Genomic DNA, 23,522 nt, shown 5'->3' with positions numbered 1-23,522 from the left:
ATATCAGAAATGAATATGTTTAGATATTCTAGTAAAAATAGAGATCTGTTAGTTATTGTCTGTATTGTATACTGTGGGACAGATAACAGTGTGGATCCTGCAAATCTCTAATATCGATTCATCGGTTCGGGAATAAGAAAAGTTACGAACCACTGGCGGAAGAGACAGTCTCACCATACAAACAATTCCCGTCACAGAGTCTTCAAATCGCGTATTCATGTCACAAACCTCATTCCATCAAAATATGGTCCGTTTACGATGTGGTTTCTCTCGTAAAATATGGGGGGTTATTTCTGATTTCGACTGCGCTTCCGGGTCGTTTCCCCCTCGAGATTTCAGTCATTATATCGTAACATTGCTGCCTGACTTGTATCACTGATGCCCTTATTGAACAAAATACGATGGTCCGTTTACGATGTGGTTTCTCTCGTAAAATATGGGGGGTTATTTCTGATTTCGACTGCGCTTCCGGGTCGTTTACCCCTCGAGATTTCAGTCATTATATCGTAACATCGCTGCCTGACTTGCATCACTGATGCCCTTATTGAACAAAATACGTCATATCATCCTATGAAAATCTGTTTCATGATCTCAGACCTGAAGCGTTATGATATAGACACTAACATTTATTATGGCAGTAAAACGTATTATTGAGATAACATAGGAGATTAAGTACATAACCAAATAAAGAGTATACTCATTTCCATTTTCACACGAGATATCTCGTTTAGAAATATTACACCTCCTGGTTTGTTTATTTGATGTTTAGGAATGTTAGTGCAAGAAAACTCTTCAGCCGCATCTAATCTGGTAAAATTATTCTGTCCTTTCTCATTCATGCAAATAATGTTGTTGCCATGGAAATTCTGCATCTACTGTGCAATACAGACAGAAACAGCAGGGGGAAGGGGGTTAAAAGGAAACCACGTTTAGTATCATTTCCAGATTGAGGGCTTCCAGAATTGTAATACGGCCCTAATGTTCTTACTGCAGGCTCTAAAGTGCCCATCACAGTGACCGCGCGGTGAACGCAGGGATCATGAATTCGAATCTCATTCATGGTATGGATGTCTGCGTTTATTCTGTGTTTGTGTTGTTCTGTGTGTAGTGAGCTTGAGACGGGCTGATCCTCGGTCCAAGGAGTCCTTCGACTGTCTTAGGATTAAGAAAGTGAAGTGAAACAAGACCTTCCATGGTTGCCCTATGCTCCAAAGTGAGAGCAACAGGAGAGAAACAGAGATTTTAACGTGAGATATGAGTTGTCATGATGGTGACTACTGAAATCACTAACTTCTGGGATGTGAGGTCATGTGGTTTGGTAGACAGATATCAAACTACACGGTGCCAGATTTTAGAAGTTAACAGTCTTCATATTGTTCCAGAACAGAACTAACCGTTATTCGCCAGGGAAATTGTTTTATTTCCTTTCAATATCAAGATACACAGTAGCTAAAATTTAAAGGAGGAATAAAACTCAGATTAAGACATTAATTGTAGAGTAGATGAAGTCACAAGAGGTTGGAGAAACTGCATAATGAGGAGCTTCATAATTTGTACTCTTCTCCAAGTATAATTAGAATGATCAAGTCAAGGAGGATGAGGTGGGCAAGACATGTAGCACGAATGGGGAGACGAGGCATGCGTATAGGATACTGGTGGCAAAGCCAGAAGGAAAGAGACCACTAGACAGACCAAGGCGTATGTGGGTGGACAATATTAGAATTGATCTTAGAGAGATAGGATGGGATGGTATGGATTGGATAGATCTGGCTCAGGATAGGGACCAGTGGAGGGCTCTTGTGAACACGGCGATGAACCTTCGGGTTCCATAAAATGCTGGGAAATTCTTGAGTAGCTGCAGAATTGGCGGCTCCTCAAGAAGGGCTCAGCTCCATGAGTAAGTAAGTAAGTAAGTAAGTAGACATCAATTGTAGAGTAGGTGTCTCCCTATTCACCAGACATCGGAAACAGACCCAGTTTCCGAAACGTTGTGTTTCTTAGTTCTTTAGAATACGGACGATGGACAAAGTAAAAAGAAACCAGCAATTCTTTCCGGTCTTGTTTATTTCAATGTTATTATTACGGTAATTGCCGAATTGAGGCAGACACTGGTCTGATTTTTCTAAGCATAGGACTGAGTTGACACAACACTTTAAGTGGTATTATAGAGCAAGCCACATGACACTTACTGCACGTGTATACGTCCTCATCTTCTCCGTTTGGGCAGTCGCTATGACCGTTGCAGAGAAACCTCTGTGGCACGCAGACTGTGGAATTCCCACAAGGAAACGTACCCTCTGTGCAGGAACCTGGAAAAATAAAATTGTTGAGTGATTTTAATATTTGGATAAGGTCAAACATAACTTGATAACCAATATCGGGAAGTAACTGAATTCTGCCACAGGTTGATTGATTGATTGGTTCATTCATTGATTCATTTATTCATCAAAGGCTCTACAGCCCTTTGTTGGGCCCTGGCCTCGTCTTCAGTTTCGTAATTTTTTTACACAGACGGTAGGACTCCTTGGACGGGGGATCAGCCCGTCTCAAGGCCGCTACCTACACACAGGACAATACAAGCACAGAATAAAGGCACATATAGACATCCATACTTTGAGAGGGATTCGAGCCCATGATTCCATCGTTCGAGCGAGCGAAGACAGTTCATGCCTTAAACCGCGCGGTCACTGTGATCGACTCTGCACAAGTTACGAATAGAAAAACTGCCTGCAGGACAGATCATAAATGACAGATGGTAAATACGTATGCTGTGATAATTTGTGTTTGCTGACTGACAGGACAAAAACTGAGCGAGACTCTCCACTGCAAGTAAGGTAACTGTAATTGGTAACCTGAGGTCCTCGGCAAAGCAGCTGGGAAGTGTCTGAACAGGGATTAAATTCGATTGTTAAGTCAGGTGACTATCAAGCATGGTCCTTTGTTTTACAGTTCATCTGAAGAGAGATGTTCATACAATAATATTAAAATGAGACACATTTTCTGACAATGCAGCCTACATGGAAAACAGAGAACAGACGCAGTTTATTCCATTGTGGAAGTCTGTTTGGTCGGTTGAGCTTGATTGCTATCAACATATTCGTAATTTCGCGGAATACGAAATCTTCCTCTCACGGCATCGGTTATCCATCTCATTCTTGACAGGCCAATAGGTGTATCTCTTCTTTCTCTTGGTATAAAGGGTAGTTAGTTAGTTAGTTAGTTATTGGTGGGTTTCCCCATACACTGAGACCTGTATTGGTTCATTGTGCTTCCCTCTATGATTTCTACCAGTCTCTATATCCTACCGGTACTGGTGCTTACCATCAGTCCCGCCCAGCCAGCGAGACCGGCTCTACTAGCTGAGAGGTATCTATAATGCTTCCCCCATCTACCAGAGGTATTAGAGACTGCTGTTGGGCGGGAAACGTCCGTTAATTTGGCTCAGTGACCTCCTTTGGAGATATGAGGTTCTTTTGCGTGCCGTAAAGCTACGACACGGGACCCACGGCTTAAAGTCCCTCCTGGAGGACTTGTTCCCTGACTTTTTCCGCCCTTAAAAATTCGACGACCTCCGCCGGGTATTTGAACCCGCGTACTCCGAGTCATGAGGTGGGAACTTTACCTCTAGACTATGGAGGCCGCTGTATAAAGGGTAACGGAAGGCTTGTTTTGGTATTCATCATCATTGTCAAAACAAGACTTCCATAAAGTATTCTGCCAGATTTTATCCGGTTTTCACTTGTACAAATATTATGCTTTTGGATTTTATCTGTCGTCTTGTCGTTATCTAAAAACCGTCCTGTTTATTTTTCAAAACAAAACGTTTCCAAGACTAGATTCTGTCTTCGTCTTCAGGTAAAACCTACTCAGCTGGGCCCAATCGATAGAGGTAGTCCCTAGATAAAGACAAGACGATGGATAACTTCCAAAAACATAATATTTGTACTAATTTACCATCGTCACAAACTTTTAGATCCTCCTTCCATTTCTTCGGATTTCATGACAATAATATCTTTACAGAGCAAGGTCGTCAACCCAGTGTTAAATCCCAACTGTGTCTCTGTATTTATGTACCCCAGGAACAGGATGGCCCAGTTATACCCCCAGGCACGGGGTTCCCTTTTCGTCGCCTTCTACAACTCGGAGGCAGAGGTATTCGAGCCCGCTTCCACATGGGGATATTTTGGTAATATGGCGTCATATATCCTTTCCAGATATTCTAATTATCGGGATCTATAGGCTTTCGTTTTGTCGCCCCTTGACCATATGTTAAGTTCTTAAGTACCGTATATAGAGCCCCGTCACGGTAAGCGTGTCTCACGCTGAGTACCGGTTTTGTTGAATAGGGACAGAGCTCTGGTCTTCTATTTTGGAGGTGGTCGATTAAAATTTCGTTCGATACACTGCGTATTCTGATTGAATTCTTTCATTGTTTTCTCCAGTCCTTCCAGGCAAATACTGGGATATTACCGTTACCTCTTCCTTTCAAATCTCTTACAATTCCTTATTCACTTTTCGCCCTACCATTCGACTTTTTATAATGTACGGCACGGACAGCGTTGTAAATTAAGTCACAAGTTATAGTGAGATGCCTTTTCAGTGTTTGTAGTTGAAGGTTTTCATAAGATGAAACTGATTACGCTGCTGTAAATTTAATGTGTAAAACAAATCACTTTGTTTGTCCTCACCATAATCAAAAGTGGAAAATTATGAGTATAAAAACACAAGCTCTTAGCTTAACCTCGCATTCTACTACGTCAAGTACATGCAATTCCTCGTCCAATAAAATTAGCTATAATTTTGCTCCTGAGCGGTAGTTATCGTCTGAGGTTTCTAATGAATGTCCCTGTAAAGCAGGCATCATGCGCGGCTCAGCGGTGGAAGAGCGAAGTGCTTAAGTAGAATTAGACACTGACCTTACGTCGTGGTTTCGTGGTTAGCATGTCTTATGTCTGCTTTCTATTCACGAGGTCTCTGCAACAAATTCTGAGCCAGAGACCGGTTGTTATAACTGAGGTTTCTCGTTGTTATCCTCAGTACCTCATAGGAAAAGTCAGTATTTCATCTTTAAATAAGGAACTGTATGCTATTATGTAAGTTTTGAGGTTTTCACGGCGATGACTATGAAGAAAGTGGTCTTCTGGGTTTAGGCGCCGTGTATTCTTCGTNGGACGATGAACAAAGTCCGAGAACCCAATAATTCCGACACTGCGAAATAATTGTAGAGCCTGAATATCTCGGCCAGTAAACTGACTGACTATGGGCTGGATGACCGAGCTTAGATGCTCGGCAAAGACGTATTTTTCTCTCACGATCTCATTCAGACTGTCGTCTCTTGGGCCTTCGCTGTTCCTACACTGGAGGTTTCATTCCAAGGGATAAATTGGCCAAGGTGTGAAGTCCACCGTTCACCTCCTCTTAGTTCCGAGGGTAAGAAAGCGTGGAGTTTATGTCCACTCTCTCGTGAACAGATTGGAATAGATACTAAGATTCTTTTTAGTGAAGTTATTGGAAGATTTTTAGATAGAGACAATTTTCGTTAATCCAGATTCATTTGTAAACAAGGTTCTCTTTGTAAGTTTTGAGGTTTTCACGGCGATGACTATGAAGAAAGTCGTCTTCTGGGATCTGGTGCCGTGTATTCTTAGTTTTAACAGACGTTTCGGAGGAACGTATCGCCTCCATCTTCAGGGCAGGTGTATCGTGATGCGAATACAGAGAGCAGTAGCTGCAGCGGTTCGTGTCGCATCAAAGAAAGTATATGAACAGGTCTTATCAGAATTTCTTTGTTTATGAATCCGTGTGGAGGCGGGTTCGAACCTCCACCGTAGCCCTGCGAGTTGTAGGAGGCAACGAAAAGGGAAGTCCAGCAACAATTGTAAACGACAGACCCGTCCTCTCGTTAGAGACAACGCCTCACCTCAACAAGCCCACAACAGTCTGACTAACAAAAATCTGGTCTTGGGCCTCAGATGGGGCTTGACACCGCGATAGACTGGCAGACTGACCGTCGGTCGTAACATAACGTTGACTTTCACTCTTTGGTTATGACTGTGGCCTGGAGGATCCCAGATCCAACAGACAGTAAAACATGGCCTTGAGTACCGCGGGACTCGGAACCAAGAATCACTGTGCTGGCGAGGACCAGCATTAATTTAGCAGTACCCTTCAGTCAGTCATTCATTCAGTCATTGATTGATTGACTGATTCATTCAGCCAGCCAGTCAGCCAGCCAACCAGTCAGTCAGTATTGACACAATAGTTTCACATGCACAGTGAGTGGAGGTTTGACCTCTCGGCTATTAAGTGGGATGTAACTTTCAGCGGGACATTGCATTCAGCCCAAGCTGTAGAGACTGCGAGCACGACCTACATGTAATCACCCTATGAAGCAGGCCTGTCTAATCTTATCGTCAACCTAAGGAAGCAGATCTCCTGTTACATAAATAAGTGAAAACGCGTAACTGAACACGTACGTGTATGACAAAGACATTAGTCCAATTATACAAGCTGGAACTCTCGAATTGCTTGTGCCTTCAGTACAGTTGTCCCTGTGCTTAACTAATTAAGCGCTACTCCATGAAGACTTATGGCAGAGAGGGTGTATAGATCAAATTATTCTCGACCTCGGCATTAGGTAGAGGTGAGCGGTCAGCTTCACTGCTTTACACCGGGGAAAGGACCCCCGGTACCCATTGGGTAGGAGGCAAGGTGGGCCCCAGAACCGGTATGGATGACGTGGAGAGGAGAAAAATTTTGCCTCTACCGGGACTCGAAATCCGGGTCCTCGGCCATCCAGCCCGTAGTAGCACTAATAATACAACTTCGGTTTCTCTCGTTCTTTTTTTTTTTTATCTAAACACAGCAATTTGCAGTGGCCGCGCGATCTAACGCATGAAATGTCTTCGCCCGCTCAAGCGCTGTGATCGTGAGTTCGAATCATACTGAATGCATGGATGTCTGTGTGCATTTGTTCTGCGTCCTGTGTAGGTAGCAGCCCTGCAACGGGCTCATTCCCCATCCAGGGAGTCCTACCGACTGTCTGTGAGATCCATATTTCATAATTAATTAATTCTGAATGGGAATAGGACAAAGACCCTATTCCATCAAGGTAGAAGAAGGCCCTAAACACGCTCAAAACAGTATGTTGCCTCTTTCATGCAGGTACCTGTACACTTTAATGTTTTGTACATCCATCAGTAACCATCCCTACCAAGAGACACTGTGTATTCCTGAAATTAAAAAGTACACAAAATTGTTAACAATATTTTGGCTCGTGCGGAGTTGCTTGGGTGTGATGTTACAGTAATGCAGGGAGACTATTGCATTTAGGACTTAAGACAGCCGACTATACGGCTAACATCCAGGATAATAGTACTCTTTATAGCCACAGTTGGATATGCATTTTTCAACTGGAATTCTATCGAATTTACGGATTCGTCTAAACTTAAAACGAATTCGAAGAAAATAGGCGGCCTTGTATACAATATAATTCTGAACGATGTACGTGACAAGTATGGAGACGTGTTGGTAAGACTGAATTTTTCATCGCTCAATTCATGGTGACGTCATCTGAATGTCCCATTACTTATCGGCCGTTATAGATTATTTCAGAGACGAAAGCAATAGATCATGCACTGTGGATACAATTGGTCTACAGGCTCCTGAGAGGTTCGTTTGTCTATTGTACACAAGCAATAGTGGGTTCGAATCTCACTCAAGGTATGGATGTCTGTGTGCGTTTATTTTATGTTTGTGTTCTGTGTAGGTAGAGGCCTTGCGACGGGCTGATCCCCCGTCCAAGGAGTCTTCCAAACTGTGGATAAAGAAACTGAAATAGCGGCCAAGGTCCAACAGAGGCCTGTAGAGCCAGAGATTGATAGGCTTATGTTATGTTCATGTCCTTGTATATGTGTCCATTTATGTGCTCTTATCCTGTAAGCAAATCACATTTCCTGGCATGACAGCATCCCGTTAGAAGCCTATAATATTTTATTTAATTTTGGCATTATAAGTCCACGGTGAGAATCCGAGAGGAAAGCCTATATTTACCACATGTCTAAGAGAGTGCATTCCTTCAGCATCTGCCGCTTAGAGCCGGACACAAATATTATGTTCAGAACAGAAATAAACTTCGCGTAATGACGTAAGGAATTGCTTTCTTCTTGTCGAAAAAAGAAGACAAATTACAAGCTTCCAATTTATGAGGTTTTATTTTGTCTATTTTTACACAAAAGTCTATTGAAGATTTATTTGCTTCTAAGACTGAAGGAGAATGAATAAGCCGAGCCACTAACATTTATTGCCAGGTGTAAATTAAATAAACGTTAACTTTTTTTTGTTGCTAGTGGGGTGGGAATAAGTCCCGTGTACTGCGGCCACTTCTGGCCTATTGTACCAGCCCCAGATGATAGGTGAGGGTGATTGTGGAGCAATTGGTGGAATGAAGATTGGCAGGGGAAACCGAAGTACTCGGAGAAAACCTGCCTCAGTGCCACTTTGTCTACCACAAATCCGGGTTCGATCCCGGGTCTGGTCAAGTGGGATTTGTGGTGAACAAAGTGGCGCTGAGGTAGGTTTTCTCCGAGTACTTCGGTTTCCCCTGCCAATCTTCATTCCACCAATTGCTCCACAATCACCCTCACCTATCATCCGGGAATGGTACAATAGCCCAGAAGTGGCCGCAGTACAAGGGACTTAGTCCCACCCCACTAGCAATAAAAGAAACGCAAAAGAAAATAATAATGATTCTGATATACTGATTTCAAATCTGCGCACAGGTGGCAGTTTTAGTACTGAATTCTGGGGAAAAAGAAAGCGCTTCTTCTCAATTTGTATTCTCTTTATATTTTAAAAATTTCTGTCAACCATAATATGAGAAAATTATATTTTATTAGTGAAGAAGCTTCTTCTCACTTAAATCACGTCCTTATTTCCAACTGCGTTCATATCTCATGTTACAAAATGCAAAGAAGAACCAAAACATGTGAGGTACAGCTTCTTGAACTCCATTTTCCTGAGCAGCGTACTGATTCAGTCAACAGCAGTTACGGAAAAGAAACAAAAAGTTATTACATTGCGCCATTAAAGTTATTTAGCAGCGCTGTATCAAGTGTAGAAGTTATACAGCTTCGACTGCGTTGGGAATATGATTGTAAGTGCCAGAAGAAGATTCCAAATAGTTCTGACGATGGTGTATAACACTCAGAATTACTGGGTTTTCGAACTTTGTCTATCGTCCAGTAATTGAGGTTAGCTCTTTCTAAGGGATCCAACAGAGTATGTCTCCCCCTCCCCATCACCTGAGGAAGGAAACAGATTCAGTTTCCGAAACGTTGTGTGTTGTACCTTCTAGAATACCGGACGATGAACAGAGCCCGAAAACCCAGTAATTATGAGTATTCGGGAGAAGGCAGTCATGACCTATTTCATTTACTAGCCAGGCGACTTCCTGAAGAGACTGCGAAACGCTAAAGAAAGTTAGAAAAACTCACCCTCCACCTAGCGTCGAAGTATAGAATGTGTGGAACTGTCTCTCCATTCCCTCATACGTCTTCATGGCGTCGTACTTAATTAGACACAGGGAACAAAGGTTTATCTCTACCTTAACCTTTACCTCAGTCAGAGAAACTAGTAATCCAGCAGCGACTGTCAATATGAAAGTCCAGATTGCTACAGCTGTGACCTCGTCATGAAGTTTAGCTTCAGGAGAGTTAGCAAGAATGGCGCTTATGATCCTCGGTAGAATGTGAGCACTGTGTTATGCATTCATGTCAAAGGAGCCTTGTAAAGAATCATTCTCGGATGACTAGCAAGATAAATTACTGCCAGCGTTCACTGGTTATTTCTGTTTCTTCAGTCATCTCCTTGCTTTATCGATATTTCTTTCTTTGTTCAGCACTTCGCTCGGACCATCGTAAGAACCCATACAAGCGAGGCCTTTGGCATAACGTGAAGCTGGTCTAGGGCAGAACCACAAAGCTGAAAGCATGACAGCAGTACGCGTTGTGCGCAGCGGCAACGAAATGATAAAGCGTTCTTCCTAGAACGCATACTTTCCTTCAGATGTTTCACTACATATGGCGAGGCAAGCAAAGCTATAAAATATTAATTACACAACTCGGCGGTCCATTAAGTAACTCCATGGAGCTGAGCCCTTCTTGAGAAGCCACCAGCCGCTCAATTACTCAAGAATTTGCCAACATTTTATGGAACCCGAACGTTCATTACTGTTTTCATAAGAGCCCTCCACTGGTTCCTATCCTGAGCCAGGTCAATTCAGTCTGTATCACCCCAACCTACCTCTCTAAGATCCAATTTAATATTATCCATCTAGTGGCCTCTTTCCTTCTGGCTTTCCCACCTAAATCCTACATGCATTCCTCTTCTCCTGTGTGCTACATGCCTTGTCCATCACATCCTTCTTTCTCTTCATAATTTCCATTCCTACAGATTCTCACTACATTAAATTTATGAGATATGACCAAAAAGGGGGGCCAGATAAAGGAGAGCAGAATTGGTTTAAATACATAATTACAGACAAAAAAACAAAACATATGATTGAAGTTTTGAAAAGCAACGCGATGTAAGTTTCGAAATCGTATTTAGGCGGGAAGCTAACTTCACAGACATCGGAAACACATATATGTATGTTTATTTTCCATACTGCTGTAAGCCCAAAAGGTAATTGTAATCTAATCTGTAGCTACTGCTCCCTCCCTTCAAAAGGGTATCATATAGTGGACAATGTTTTCAATGTGGAGAGCACGATGGCTTAAATATTCAGACCCATTTGATATCAACGATATAACTGATTTGAAAATCGATGAGAAGAAGCGTTCTTTAGTTAAATTATTTTTAAAAATCGCTCTCAGAATAATATTAAATGCTGAATACACTAATGCCTTATGGTGGACAGGAGGTTTGCGCTACCCAGTGATCCGAATAGCTATGCTGGCGGTAGCGTAAGCTCCTGGTAGAGCTCCGATTCTAGATAGGTCAAGGGGTAAGGGCTAGACGAAGCGTAATTCTTGGTCTTTCAGGTTAGGGGTTGGGCGTGGGGTTAACGACCCCACCACGGAAAAAACTTACTGTTATGAAACTTCCAGAAAGGCAAGTTTTATTACCATGTAGGAGGTCAAGACACACACAGGATTGTAGCGCTAGTACAGAAGAAGTAGAAGAAGAAGCAATACTCTAATGACCATACACAGAATGTGCTTTTTCGGTATGGGTGCTCTGCTCACTTAAACGGACTGACCTCCTCCACAGATGTCGATACCAAGAGATACAGCAGCACCCTCGGCACCGGGTTCCCGAGGAGGAATAGCCTGTCTCTTTCAGATTTTTCAGAATGAACAGAATATTGTGACGCATATGATCATTGATAGGCAACGGCTAGGTAAAACATTCCTTAAATTACGCTCCCAACAGTAAGACATTCGTTGCTGGGTATCGGACCAGTAAACACGCCTCTATAACAATAGGAGAGCTGTGTGGTCCGTGCCACGACTATGTAAGGGAGACAGTGAGAAAGGGGAATAGTAGCCTCCCGTGTGGAAGCGGGGTCGAATACCTCTACCGTAGCCCTGCGAGTCGTAGGAGGCGAAGAAAAGGAAAGTCTCGAATCTGAAACAGTAAAATATGGTCGCGAGTCCCACGGACTCGGACCCGAGAATGCTTACTCTGCCGAGGGCCAGCAGCAATTGTAAACGACAGAACCGTCCTCTCGTCAGACAGAGCGCCGCACATCAACAAACCCGCAAATGTCTGACATTAAAAAATCTGGTCTTAAGCCCCAGATGGATGCTTTATTCCAAGGCACACTGGCCGACTGACCGTCGGTCGTAACGTACGACTCAGACTCAGGGAGAATAGTCAGAGAACCAAGAGAATGGGAGTACAACGGAGGACTACAAAGATTACGAGAATGAGAACTGAGTCAGTTGTCGGTCGGAGATAGCCACGGGATATTACTAGTTAAAGATGAATTAGAAGTCAGCCTGTGAAGACTTAGTGCGTGATTAGACGATTTAGTCACAGTGAGACTGTTTTAATTCGGTTGCCAGGATACGACTAGTGAAGACTGAGAATCCTAGTACGCGTGTAACGGTGTGTATTGTGTAAATCAGCGATAGCGCTGTATTAGTTGTAAGTACCAGTTGATTTTATAAGGTGTTAATAAATCCAAACATCCAGTCCAAACCCCATCTATACTTACTAATAGACGTGACAATAAAATAATTACCACTTACTGCAAAAAACTTAACCACTATCTTTATTAGCAATATCAGAATGACGTCATATTATTTAAATTGAATGTTCGCAATTAACTATGCACTACGGAGTCATAAATTTGCCTTCGGTTTGGCTTATAATGGAGAGGAAAATAATCATGATTGATTTACCTACTGAACCTTCTTGCAAGAAGTGCAACAAATTTAACATTTCGAGCACAGTGGTTAATGCATCCCTGCTTCAACATTAGATCACTCTGCTTTTTGCCCACAGAGTGTGTCTATGGGTTTCATATGATTTTAAGAATAAACTGGTAATTTCCTAAACTCACTATGCTACAAGCCGGAAGGTCGCGGGTTCAAGTCCCGATGAGGTCATTGGATTTTTTCAATTCACCTAATCCTTCCAGCCGCACTATGGCCCTGGGGTCGACTCAGCCTCTAGCAGAAATGAGTACCAGGAATATTCTTCAAATGTTCTTGGGGGTAAAGGAGGGCCGGCGCGTAGGAATGACAACCTTGCCGCTATCTATGAGCAGATTGTTTAGAAAATGTGGGAACCTCAACATCTCACAACCCTATGGGCCTTCACGGCCTGTTACCTTTAGTTTTTACTTTTTAAAAATTTCCTTTAACTTCATTAACAGACTTTTCCTTGTAATGGTCATACAGCTTATTTTCTGTGACGTAAGAACTGAAGTTTTAAATATTACCTGGGTGAATTTCAGGCTTGAGATGGTCAATATTTACTCTATTTCAACACGAACTGCACAGCCAATAGAAGGATATGCAATCCTATACAGAAATCACTTGTTGTAAAATAGTATTTATACAGCTGTGGGAAATTAATGCTCCTCTGTAAAATAGAAGACTAAGTAAAATGTTTGTATCGGCAGAGACCACGAACCGTCTTGAAAATACTGCTCTAGCTTAACGCTTGCTTTAGATATTTACTCTTTAAATATTTAATAAGGTGGGGAAAGAAAGGCTAATTTGGATTGAAATATTTACCATATAGAATTAGCATGTGAATATAAGACAAATGTTTAATGTGTTGCGTGACATTCACTCGAGAAATATTGTGGTCCAGGCATTCATTCATAGCCACAGTTTCCCAGTAATATCCTACATGCTACAAAACATAAACAAATTATAAATTATGTAGATGATTTAGCCGTGTTAGCCAGAGAGTGAAACATTAAGAAGGTGAAAATGAGCTACAAAATAAACATCAAAAAACATTTATAAATATAATACAGAAACACAGACTGTCTGCTGAAATATAATACCATGGATGTGCTTTCAAATTTCAAATACTTTACTTTTATCGGCCAGCTATATTTCGTATCAAGAGAAGTGCCAATAAGAACTGCAAACACATTGAAAGCAGACAGTTTTATCCAGAATTTATGCTGTTAGAGGAACTTAAATTATAATCACGATATTCTCCCAGGTTTACCTTAAAATAAAAAAAAAATCTTCATAGAAAGTTCGAGATTAGGGAAGTTCTCCGCTTTCCTAAACAAATGTCTTCTCTTTAGTGCCATAGTAACGTTTCAATTTATATTTCTATTTTCTTAGACATATTAAATTTTGTCTTAGAGTTCCTGATCTCCCGACACTCTAACTGTATTTAAATTTATTCTTTCATATAAACATCAAATCCGGGCAGACGGGTGCCAGTAATTTGCAATGTAGTATAAAGCAGTAAAAAGTAGTAATGTTAGTTAATAACATTTTTTATGGCGAAAAAAGGCAAAAGACGTCGGAATACGAACAGGACCTTGCTAAACACACTTCACGTGCTGACGATGAGTGGCCTCGACTTACCAGTGTCCTGACTGAGGAAGAAGGTGACCGAGGCGAGCAAGATGACGATGGATATGAGCCCAATACCACACACGACACTCCGTCTGCACTGCATTCTAGCGGCCGCCCGATTCACAACCACGGACTGTGTGAATGCAATCTTATCCTGCTACAGCGGCAAGGTAACGCACGCGCCAGACAACCCACGGAAAAAGCAAGAAAACTTGAGATGCACGAAGAACGGTGCGATTAACCACAGCCCTCCACATCACAAGCAAGGGGACTGAGACTGGATTCTTTGCATTTTTCTAAAATGTGTTACGCACCATGGACCAGTGAAACAGTATTGTATGAGGACTACCTGTTTCACATTGGGATCCATACAAAAAGCAAAGTTGTCCCTGTGCTTATCTAATTAAGCACTATGCCATGAAGGTGTATGGGGGAGTGGATGTATAGATCCACATTTTTTTGACACAATTTGGAGGTGAGTGGTCAGCTTCATGCCCCTGCCGCTTTACCCCTGGTACCCATTGGATAGGAGGCTGGGTGGGCCCCAGAGCCCATCTGGACAACGTGGAGAAGAGAAAATTCTTGATCCCACCAGGATTCGAACTCAAGATACCTCCATCGTCGTCCACCCTGTAGCCAGTCGCTGTACTGACTGTGCTATCCTGGCTCCTTGTACATCTGTAAATGGGGGCAAATAAGTGTAGTGCTAACGTGCCTTTAAACTCGTTCACCCACTCACTACTTCCTGTTATGTCAAAGCCTAAGGCTTGCCATTCTGTGTTTATTCTGACTGTATGTAGAAATCATTGTTGTTACCAGTAGTTATAGACAGAACTGCTACTCTGCTGTGAGAGGTGCCTATGCTTCCGTCAGGGCAGTCTCAACTTTAGGCGAGAAAAGAATTCATTGTTAGCATGCGCATTCAGTGAACTAATAATTTAGTGATAAAGCTGGGAATCTGCAGTGGAGTTACGTGTGGAAACTGTAACTAGAGACTGGGATTATTTCAAAGGTTTTGTATATTTATTGTATGTGAGATCATTCAGAATGATGTGCAGCCATGTAAACTATTAACACAAGGGAAGGTTGAAGAATATAAAAGGGATAAAATGAAATGTATGGTGGCAATCTCAAAATATTAGCCATTATTGAAATTCATGAAGTGTCTGTCAGTATTTATTTTGTATCTGAGGAACATATCATTCTGCCACCTAGTGCATACTGGTATTCTATCCTTCGGGTTTTTCAAACTAAAAATTCTTTATGAATTTTTGATCCCCCTCTTATGCGCTACAGTTTCAATTTCATCCTCCTTGGTTTGATGAATATGATAGTGACACGTACAAATTATGATGCTGCTCAAGATGTGCTTACATTCTCGTCTCACTTCTCTCTTTCTCTCAGGTCCAGCTCCTCAGCACTTTGCTCCTCATTTAGGGTAAGAGACAAAAATTCATAAACATGCAAAACAACAGCTGTAAGCTGTATGCTGTCTATACTGAAGCCACAGATTCTGTTCAAAGATACTCTCATTCTTCCATTTGAATAAGGTGGAACATCTATGTGTAATCCTATATAAATACCTATTTTAATACATTTTTAACTCCAGGTACAAAGATAATCTGTTAAAAATACCTATAATTCTACTTAACTGGGAGAAGATGAAAATAATAACTTCCTTGAACCTCCATTTTGAATATAAATATAACCAGATTTGTTCACTACAGGAAGCTTCTTGCTTCCCCTTCTATGTTACATGCAGGTCTAGCGTGAAGGCTTAGCCATGGACCAAGTGGCTGCCTCAGGCAGTACATTATACAAACTCTTAATTTTTTAATTTTGGCAAATGAAAAGCAATTTATGGTGATCTTTTATTCATGCCTTGAACATTAATTGGCTGCAAACTGAACGTTATTCAACAATGTAAACAAAACTTTTATGTATGACCACACTCATGATACTTTTCAGCACAGTGTCTGGAAACTTCACGTGAATAAATGTGACAAAGTCTTGAGAAAGTAGATATGTTTTTAACTGGGAGAGGGGGGCGGGTAGTTAATCTCTCACAGTCTGGAGCATCATTTAGGCTTAAAGCAGCACTGGTCACAGATGCTGTAATTTGCTAGCCACAGTGTTAGAGGTTCCTGTAGCCTTCACCAATTGATCCCAATTTAGATCACATCATAATGTGAAAGGTCATATCATTAAGTAGAACTCAGTACTTCCAATATCTTTTACTGTTAGTACAGGGAGAATCTCCAGCATCCACTAATTGATGCCTGGAGCACTGTAAGAAAGATGCATAAGTGCAGTGAAGTACATAACTATGAGGGGAAATGAAGCAGAAGTTCACTCAGTAAATGGTGTCTTTGAAAATGAGATGAAGCTATCCCTGTATCTAAAATCATTATGATAGCATACAGAGAGCTTTCACGTTTAAGGTCTCAGGTAGAAGTGAGTAATTATATTTAAGATCAGTCTGTCTTCATCCCTGAGGAAAGAAATTTTAGTACCAACTGAAGAGGAATATGTGAACATAAACTATTCAGGAACTGGAGGCGAAGAGAAGAAGTCTAATGCCATCCACCAAGAATAGAACCCAGACCACTTAGTTCAAGATATCCCATTACTTTATTGACTGAGTTTTCATAGTAAAGATATTCAAATGCAGAAGTTGCAGGCAAAACTCATGTCTTCATAACTTTACTTTCATAGTGTACAGAATTCCATCCTACAAATATGTTGTTAATGTCATAGTCAGGTAATGCAAATTTAAATAAAAAAATAAAATTCAATTCAAATTTAGTTAATGGGTGAATGTGTGGGGCTCATAAGTAAATGGCCATGAATCGAATAAACCAGAATTTTCATCATTTTTATTATTTAAATTTTAGGAAGGACTTGCTATTTAAGTTCAGACTCTGAAAATTTTTCACGTTTCTTGACCATATGTACTTTACCAGTCATAAAAGAAATTCCGGCTTTTAACCTGTGTTCCTCATTCTATAAAGAAATACAGATTTATAGTATCATAATGTCCATCAGTTCATTCCCTGATAATGGAACCAACTGACATACTTTCAAGGAACTTACATGAGCATCATACCACTACAGGCAACTTTCATACTTTTTAATTTTGTAATATCAATAATATGAATGCAGTAGTAATGCAAAGTTCTGTGAAGTGATTGATGGCAATGCTACTCAGTGTTGGATTTTAAATTTTGAGTAGGAATATATGCAACTTCAGTTGCGGAAATTTTATGTAGCATGTAAAATGACATGAGTCATTCAGAATCTTTGTACTTCTTTTATTTCATTGCAATAAGTAAGAAGATATGAGAAGTCTCGTATGGTTACAGACCAGATACATACAAACAACTTCTGTTATCCAGTTCACAGTCTTTTCTCTTGCCATCTCCTAGTGTAAAAGCTTGCTCAGATGTCCAAATTCTGTCCCTAACAGTAAACTGTAATAGTAGTTACAGGATGCACACACAAGTGGCAGTGAGTGGAGTACGTATGTTTCGGTTAAAATAGTAGTCTCAAGCTTTGCCAGAAACAATATTAGTAGTTATGAGATGAGAGATCCCAGCATTTTACAGAACCCAAAGCTTAGTTATTGTGTTCACAGGAGCCTGCCACTGGTTCCATTCCTGATCCAGAAAAACCCAGTCCACACCCTTCCAACTGTAAACTAGAAATTTAAGTAGATTCTAAACGGTTCTGACAATGTATAACACTCAGAAATACTGGGATTTCAGACTTTTTCCATCAACCGGTATTCTAGAAACTAGAAAACACAATGTTTTGGAAACTGGAATTGTTTCCATCCTCAGGTGAGGAGTGGGAATGACACATAATCTGTTAGGTCCTTCAGAAAGAGCTAACCTCAAAAACGTTGTTTTTTCTAGTTTCTAGGATAATGGATGATGGAAAAAGTGCAAATGCTCAGTATTACTGAGTTTTTGCACTTTTTCCATCATCCGGTATCCCAGAAACTAGAAAAAACGTTTTGGAAACTTCGTCAGGTGAGAGAGAGAAAGACGCCTACTCTGTTGGGTCCCATAGAAAGAGCTAACCTCAGTCACTGTGAGTGAGTGACTGAGGTTAGCTCTTTCTAAAGGACCCAACAGATTATATATCATTCCCTCTCCTCACCTGAGGATGGAAACAATTCCAGTTTCCAAAACGTTGTGTTTTCTAGCTTAAGATTTATGATTCAATTATATAAAATCATAATTTCTTATATTCTGTATGAACCCAAAACTTGTTTCTCTCACCTAAATAAAAAAAAGGTATTTGGGAATACAGTTCTGAGGAATTACTTGCACCTAAGAGAGAGCAACTAACAGCATTATGGAAAGAAAACTGCATCATGAGGAGCTCCATAATTTGTACTCTTCAACAAGTATTACACGTACTAATGTGTTCACATCAGTGAGGAAAGTAGAACACATGGGAGAGATGAGAAATGTTTAAAAAATTTTAGTCCAAAATTTTGAAGGGAAGAGACTACTTTGGAGACAGGAAGATAATATTATATCTTAAAAAAGTGGGACGTGAGACAAATTATCAACATAGTTGACCCTGTACTGCTGGAAATCATGCATGAAAAATAACCAATATATAAGTTTATTAATTTATTCTTTGTGCTAGCCCCACCACATAGACTGATATTTTGGAAAGAAAGCATGCCATAATAAGTTCTTCCTAGAACTTGTTAAAACAGTCGATGCTTATCCATCCAAATTATTAAGTGTAATATTTTACATGTCGACATAATCTAGGATAACCAATCTTAAATCAGGTGTAACCATTTATCCCAATTCTAAAATACACATTCTGCTGCAAGGAACGTAACCTATAATATGCTTTCATTTCTCAGCACATGTCTAATATACTATCCATATGTTATAGATTGTCTACCATATTATCTAATAAATATTTATTTAAATAATGTATAACAATTCTCAAATTCACAGACACAATACATATTTTAATAAATGTACAATAGATGTTTTTTATAGAAACATTATTAATTGTAAAAATAATAATATACACATGGCATATTTTCTTAACACAAACTGTTATGAGATGCTTGGCGCTTCCTGGCTTCTGGGCAGTTCTTCTGTTATGTCATCCTGATTTAATGCTTGAGATTTAATGTGATGAATCAATTGCCTGATACCAGCCATCCAAGGGCTGCATAATGATACATAATCCACCATAAGTCCCATGTGGATGTGATCTGCAAGCTCAGCATTACCATTTCTAAGGGCTGACAAAACAATACATACAGTAAATTAAAATTAAAGTATCAAAATTGTATGCAATAATAATAATTATAATGAACTACGCTTCTGATGACTGCCTCTGTTGTCTAGTGGTCAGAGTACCTGGCTACAGATCCAGAGGTCCCAGGTTCGATTCCCGGCACTACAAGATTTTCTGAGAAGTAGTGGGTCTGGAACAGGGTCCACTCAGCCTCGTGAGGATAAGTGAGGAGCTATATATGAATGGAATTGTCTAGAAAATAGAGATTAATGGCTGTGGGAATCTGTTTCACTGGTCAAGTAACACCCTCTATGTGCAAAAAGTTGGCACTAACTTCGCTGACAAGCGTCGGTCACTTGGTCAGTATAGTTCGCTTGCAGACTAAAAGCCATGGAGTTTTTAACAGTTCTCATTCATGAGTATAACCCTTTCAAAGTCAGAATGCATAATTATGCTTCAATATTCTGTAACACTAAGATATCCAAATCCTCTACTGCCACAACAAATACATCACAAAATGGAAGAGGTGGAATTGGAGGAGGAGGATTAGAGAAAATAGATGAAGATACAAAATTAATATACTGTACCTGCTATCTCCATATTTTCATTAAATGAAGAAAAACCAAAATTTCTCACATTTTATTTAATTAATAATTATTTGGACCAAAAAAGGAATGATCTCTGAGCTAGGACCCAGGGCCTCCCAAATGCAAGTACGCTGTTACGTGTGTTAACCATTACACTGTAATGTGCAGAGGGAAGAATGTGATATCAGATGGTAGAAGCTAACTGAAGAAAGAAATGACAGGGTCATGATTCTGCTATAGATGCTTTCCATATCTAAATCATGATGAAAGACTGTTAACATTAACAGAACTGTTAACATTAATGTGATAACAAACAAAATGGTTCAACATCAGTCACTTATGCATTACATGTGATAAGTTATCAACAGTGGTCAACACTAGTGCTTATTTTCAGCTGGTATGCACTTGTGTCCATACTGGTACACTTGTCAAAAGTTGCACATCTCCCAGTGCATTATGTGTTTCAACCTTATGGACAAAATTGGGGAAGGGAGAAACAGAAAGAAATGTGCTTGGAAAATAAAAGCACTGGTCAACAGCCTACATAAAAGTTAAAATTAAATATAAATAATACATGAAAGTAAAAGTAAAGGTATCCCTGGAAAAGGCTGTGAAGGCTCACAGGGTTGTGAGATATTGAGGTTCCCACATTTTCTAGACAATCAGCTCACAGATGGCAGTAAGGCTGTCAGTCTTATGCACCGGCCACCCTTTACCCCCAAGAATATTCCTGGTACTCATTTCTGTTAGAGGCTGAGTCAACCCCGGGGCCATAGTGTGGCTGGAAGGATTAGGTAAATTGAAAAAATTCACCTCATTGGGATTTGAACCCGCGGACTTCCGACTTGTAGCATAGTGACTCAACCAACTACGCTACTGAGCGCCCCCACATAAATAATACATGTAATTTGTATATTATGTTATATAAACTATCATAAATTCTAATCCAGTACTACAAGCACTAGAGTTCTAGACACGGAAAAGAGAATTTGTGAGGAAAGCAAATGTGCCATATACCTACATACTTGTAAAGCATTACAGCTGAGGATCCAACAATACATCTGCTCCCAAATAAGCAGAAAATAAAATTATCTTCTTTATACTTACCCATAGACAATTTTTATTCGAGCCAAAAACTTGAAAACTTAATAGCATGTATCTGCTATTAAGTTTTGAAGTTTTTGCTTTTAAAACTAACCTATTGTCTCTCTCTGGTAAAGTGCTGAATGCTATGAATAATATTTACATTTCTCTCCATATGGCTGGGTCATCCTCTAATAATTTCACCATGTTCTTTTGCCACTTAATCCAAATAAATAAATTATACTAAAGTAATTATGTAACACAGAGAACAAACCTTCAGTAAGTTGGACCATTTTGACGTAAATCTCAGGTTTCAGTTTATCTTCTTCCCACATCTTCTTCATTGCATCCAGTCGTCTTCTAATTTCACTTTCATTTTTCTGGAAATGAATAATTTTTGGGTTCGTACCGCACAAAAATGGCACATGTACTGAGAGACACAGGAGATCAAGCCTTAGAAAACACATTGATGTTTGAGAACTGCCATAAGTAATAGGCAAACAGGCTGCACATTTTAATGTAACAGCTTTTTCTTTATTCCTACAAACAAATACAATGGATGACCCCCACCAAAAAAGATGTAGCCAGATAAAACACAAACCTGGAAGTTATATGCTGAATTTTTAAGAATGCACTCAAGACCTTCCATTACGCTTTGAAGAGCTTCTTCTTTTTGTGAATCTTCTTTAGCATTTTCCTCAGTTGTGTTGCTTGCTGTTACTGGTGGCTGATCCAGGTGAACCACAGGCCCTGTGCTGGTAGGCATTGGAGGAGGCATATTCTTCGTTGCTGTACACTTGTTTGATGATGGCTGGGAACTCAAGGGAAATGCCACCCTCTTGTTAAGAAGTAGTCCCCTTTTTGGAATCTTGGACTGTGCTGTTGCAGTGACAGCATCATAAGAAAATACTGGAGGATCATTCCAACCAGGGTCATGTGTTACTGGAATAGGAAAGCATTACAGAATTTCAACAGCTTGAAAACAAACTAATGCATTGCAAGGATATTTATGTTCAATCTCCTAAATAAATTGACAAGAATACAAAAGACAGACAACCAAAAAAATACAGTACGAAGATGTACTGAAAGAGCTGTGTGTCACTGCATAGCTGGTTACTTAAAGAGTTTAAGCAAAAATGTATATGCTATTAAAATTTCCAAACAGCATCATGGGAAAATGTAATAAAGCATTACTAAACCAATGCATGCAGTACAGATGGAGTGTGTACAACAAAACTAAAAACATCTCTAGCAATGGTCATTAATTTAAATTATTCTAACAGTGACTATACAAAAGCGAACCCATTAATTTAGCACAATATTGTTACTTTCATCATTTACAATGATAAACTCCAGAGACATGCGTTCTTCTTGAGAAGCAAGCAGTTCCTCAGCTACTCCAGGCATTCCGACTCTTTTAATTACCATGTTCACAAGAGTCCACCACTCGTCCCTATCCTGAGCCCCATGAATCTAGCCTACAACCTTACATCCTATTCCTTTTAGATCCACCTTAATGTTAACCTCTTATTCACATGTTTACTTCTTCCTGGTGGTCTCTTTCCTTCACGTTTTTCCCAGCAAACTATGTATACATTTCTCTACTTTACGTGCTGCATGCCCTGCCCATCGCATCCTACTTGATTATATCATTTCGATAAACACTGGCGAGAAGTACAAACTTATTTTAAAATTTTGATTTCACATTCTTCTCGAAATTGCTTTGTTTTATAACTATTCATCAGTCACCTTTCGTCTTCACTAACTCCACATTTTCATCCTCCGAAGGGTTTACGCTCATTTCGCAAATTGGAAAGCTATAAATTATTTTATAACTTCAAACAAGATCTCTGACAGTTCGCAAATCTTAACTCACACCATTGTCAAATACTGAACAGCTGATGCCAGGGCAGTAATACTGTCCAGGGAACTGTAACCACGGATCACTAAAAGCTGACGTGTTAACGCAAACAAGAAACCAATATGCAGGAGTCAGCAAGCGAAGCTTTGTTTGCTGCCCGCAACCCTGAAGATGGAGGCGACATGTCACTTCGAAACTGCGGTTGACTTTCAACAGACTACACGCCGTTGTATCCCTGAAAATAGAAGTCCTAATGCACATTGTCTGCAATTGAATACTGCATACCATCATGGATTAAAGTAGAATAACATCTGTTCCTTGATAGTATCCGTGGTGTTTTATATTTACGGTTTCAGGTAGTATGGTGCTACTTTTTCCCATATCTAATTTATTTAGAAGCGAATACGCAAATGTTGCATAGCGTTTGCAAGTGGTATGTTATGTGTGATATTTAATGTATGATTTTTTTACTTGAAAGGGTGTTGTCGAGAGCATAAGCAAAATCGTACAGTAAAGATCGAAGGGTGTAATTACTGAGATGCACTTAGGGGATAGTTTCAGTGCGGTTCCGATGTTAAGATAAGGTAAGGAACGGGTTGAATATCGGTTGTTACCATGTATCCCTTACGGCCCAATCAACATTTAGCTTGTGCGGTA

General features: G+C 40.2%; 3 protein-coding genes across 12 annotated transcripts in view; 1 reads left to right on the top strand and 2 right to left on the bottom strand.

The window, feature by feature from the left end:
• Positions 1-14,273, bottom strand: part of LOC111865582 (relaxin receptor 2) — a 45,665-nt gene extending 31,392 nt beyond the window's left edge. The window contains exons 1-2 of the mRNA XM_023853744.2: positions 14,067-14,273; positions 2,190-2,309 (exon numbers count right to left, since the gene is read on the bottom strand). Coding sequence (XP_023709512.1) covers positions 2,190-2,309; positions 14,067-14,160 — 214 coding nt within the window. The 5' untranslated portion in view covers positions 14,161-14,273. The remainder of the gene's footprint in view (positions 1-2,189; positions 2,310-14,066) is intronic.
• LOC111865511 (C2 domain-containing protein 5) overlaps positions 1-23,522 on the top strand; it is a 394,963-nt gene that overhangs the window by 322,792 nt on the left and 48,649 nt on the right. For 5 of the 10 annotated variants that reach the window (XR_002842990.2, XM_023853678.2, XM_023853669.2 and 2 more), the window contains exon 1: positions 23,305-23,449. The exons of 2 other annotated variants lie outside the window; for them this stretch is intronic. The gene's annotated coding sequence lies outside the window, so the exon portion shown is untranslated. 3 more of the 10 variants (XM_023853614.1, XM_023853637.2, XM_023853620.1) reach the window with 3 other exon arrangements.
• On the bottom strand, positions 18,354-22,915 carry LOC111865589 (steroid receptor RNA activator 1). Its single transcript, XM_023853758.2, has 4 exons — positions 22,754-22,915; positions 21,606-21,946; positions 21,279-21,384; positions 18,354-19,338 (listed from the first exon to the last, which is right to left on the bottom strand). Exons 1-4 carry the CDS (start codon positions 22,803-22,805, stop codon positions 19,148-19,150), a joined length of 690 nt encoding a protein of 229 aa, XP_023709526.1. The 5' UTR covers positions 22,806-22,915; the 3' UTR covers positions 18,354-19,147.

This window comes from Cryptotermes secundus, unplaced genomic scaffold (genome assembly GCF_002891405.2).
Source record: "Cryptotermes secundus unplaced genomic scaffold, Csec_1.0 scaffold944, whole genome shotgun sequence".
NCBI classification, from domain to species: Eukaryota; Metazoa; Arthropoda; class Insecta; order Blattodea; family Kalotermitidae; genus Cryptotermes; species Cryptotermes secundus.
Note: the sequence above shows the minus strand (reverse complement) of the source record. Positions and strands in the feature narration are given on the sequence as shown.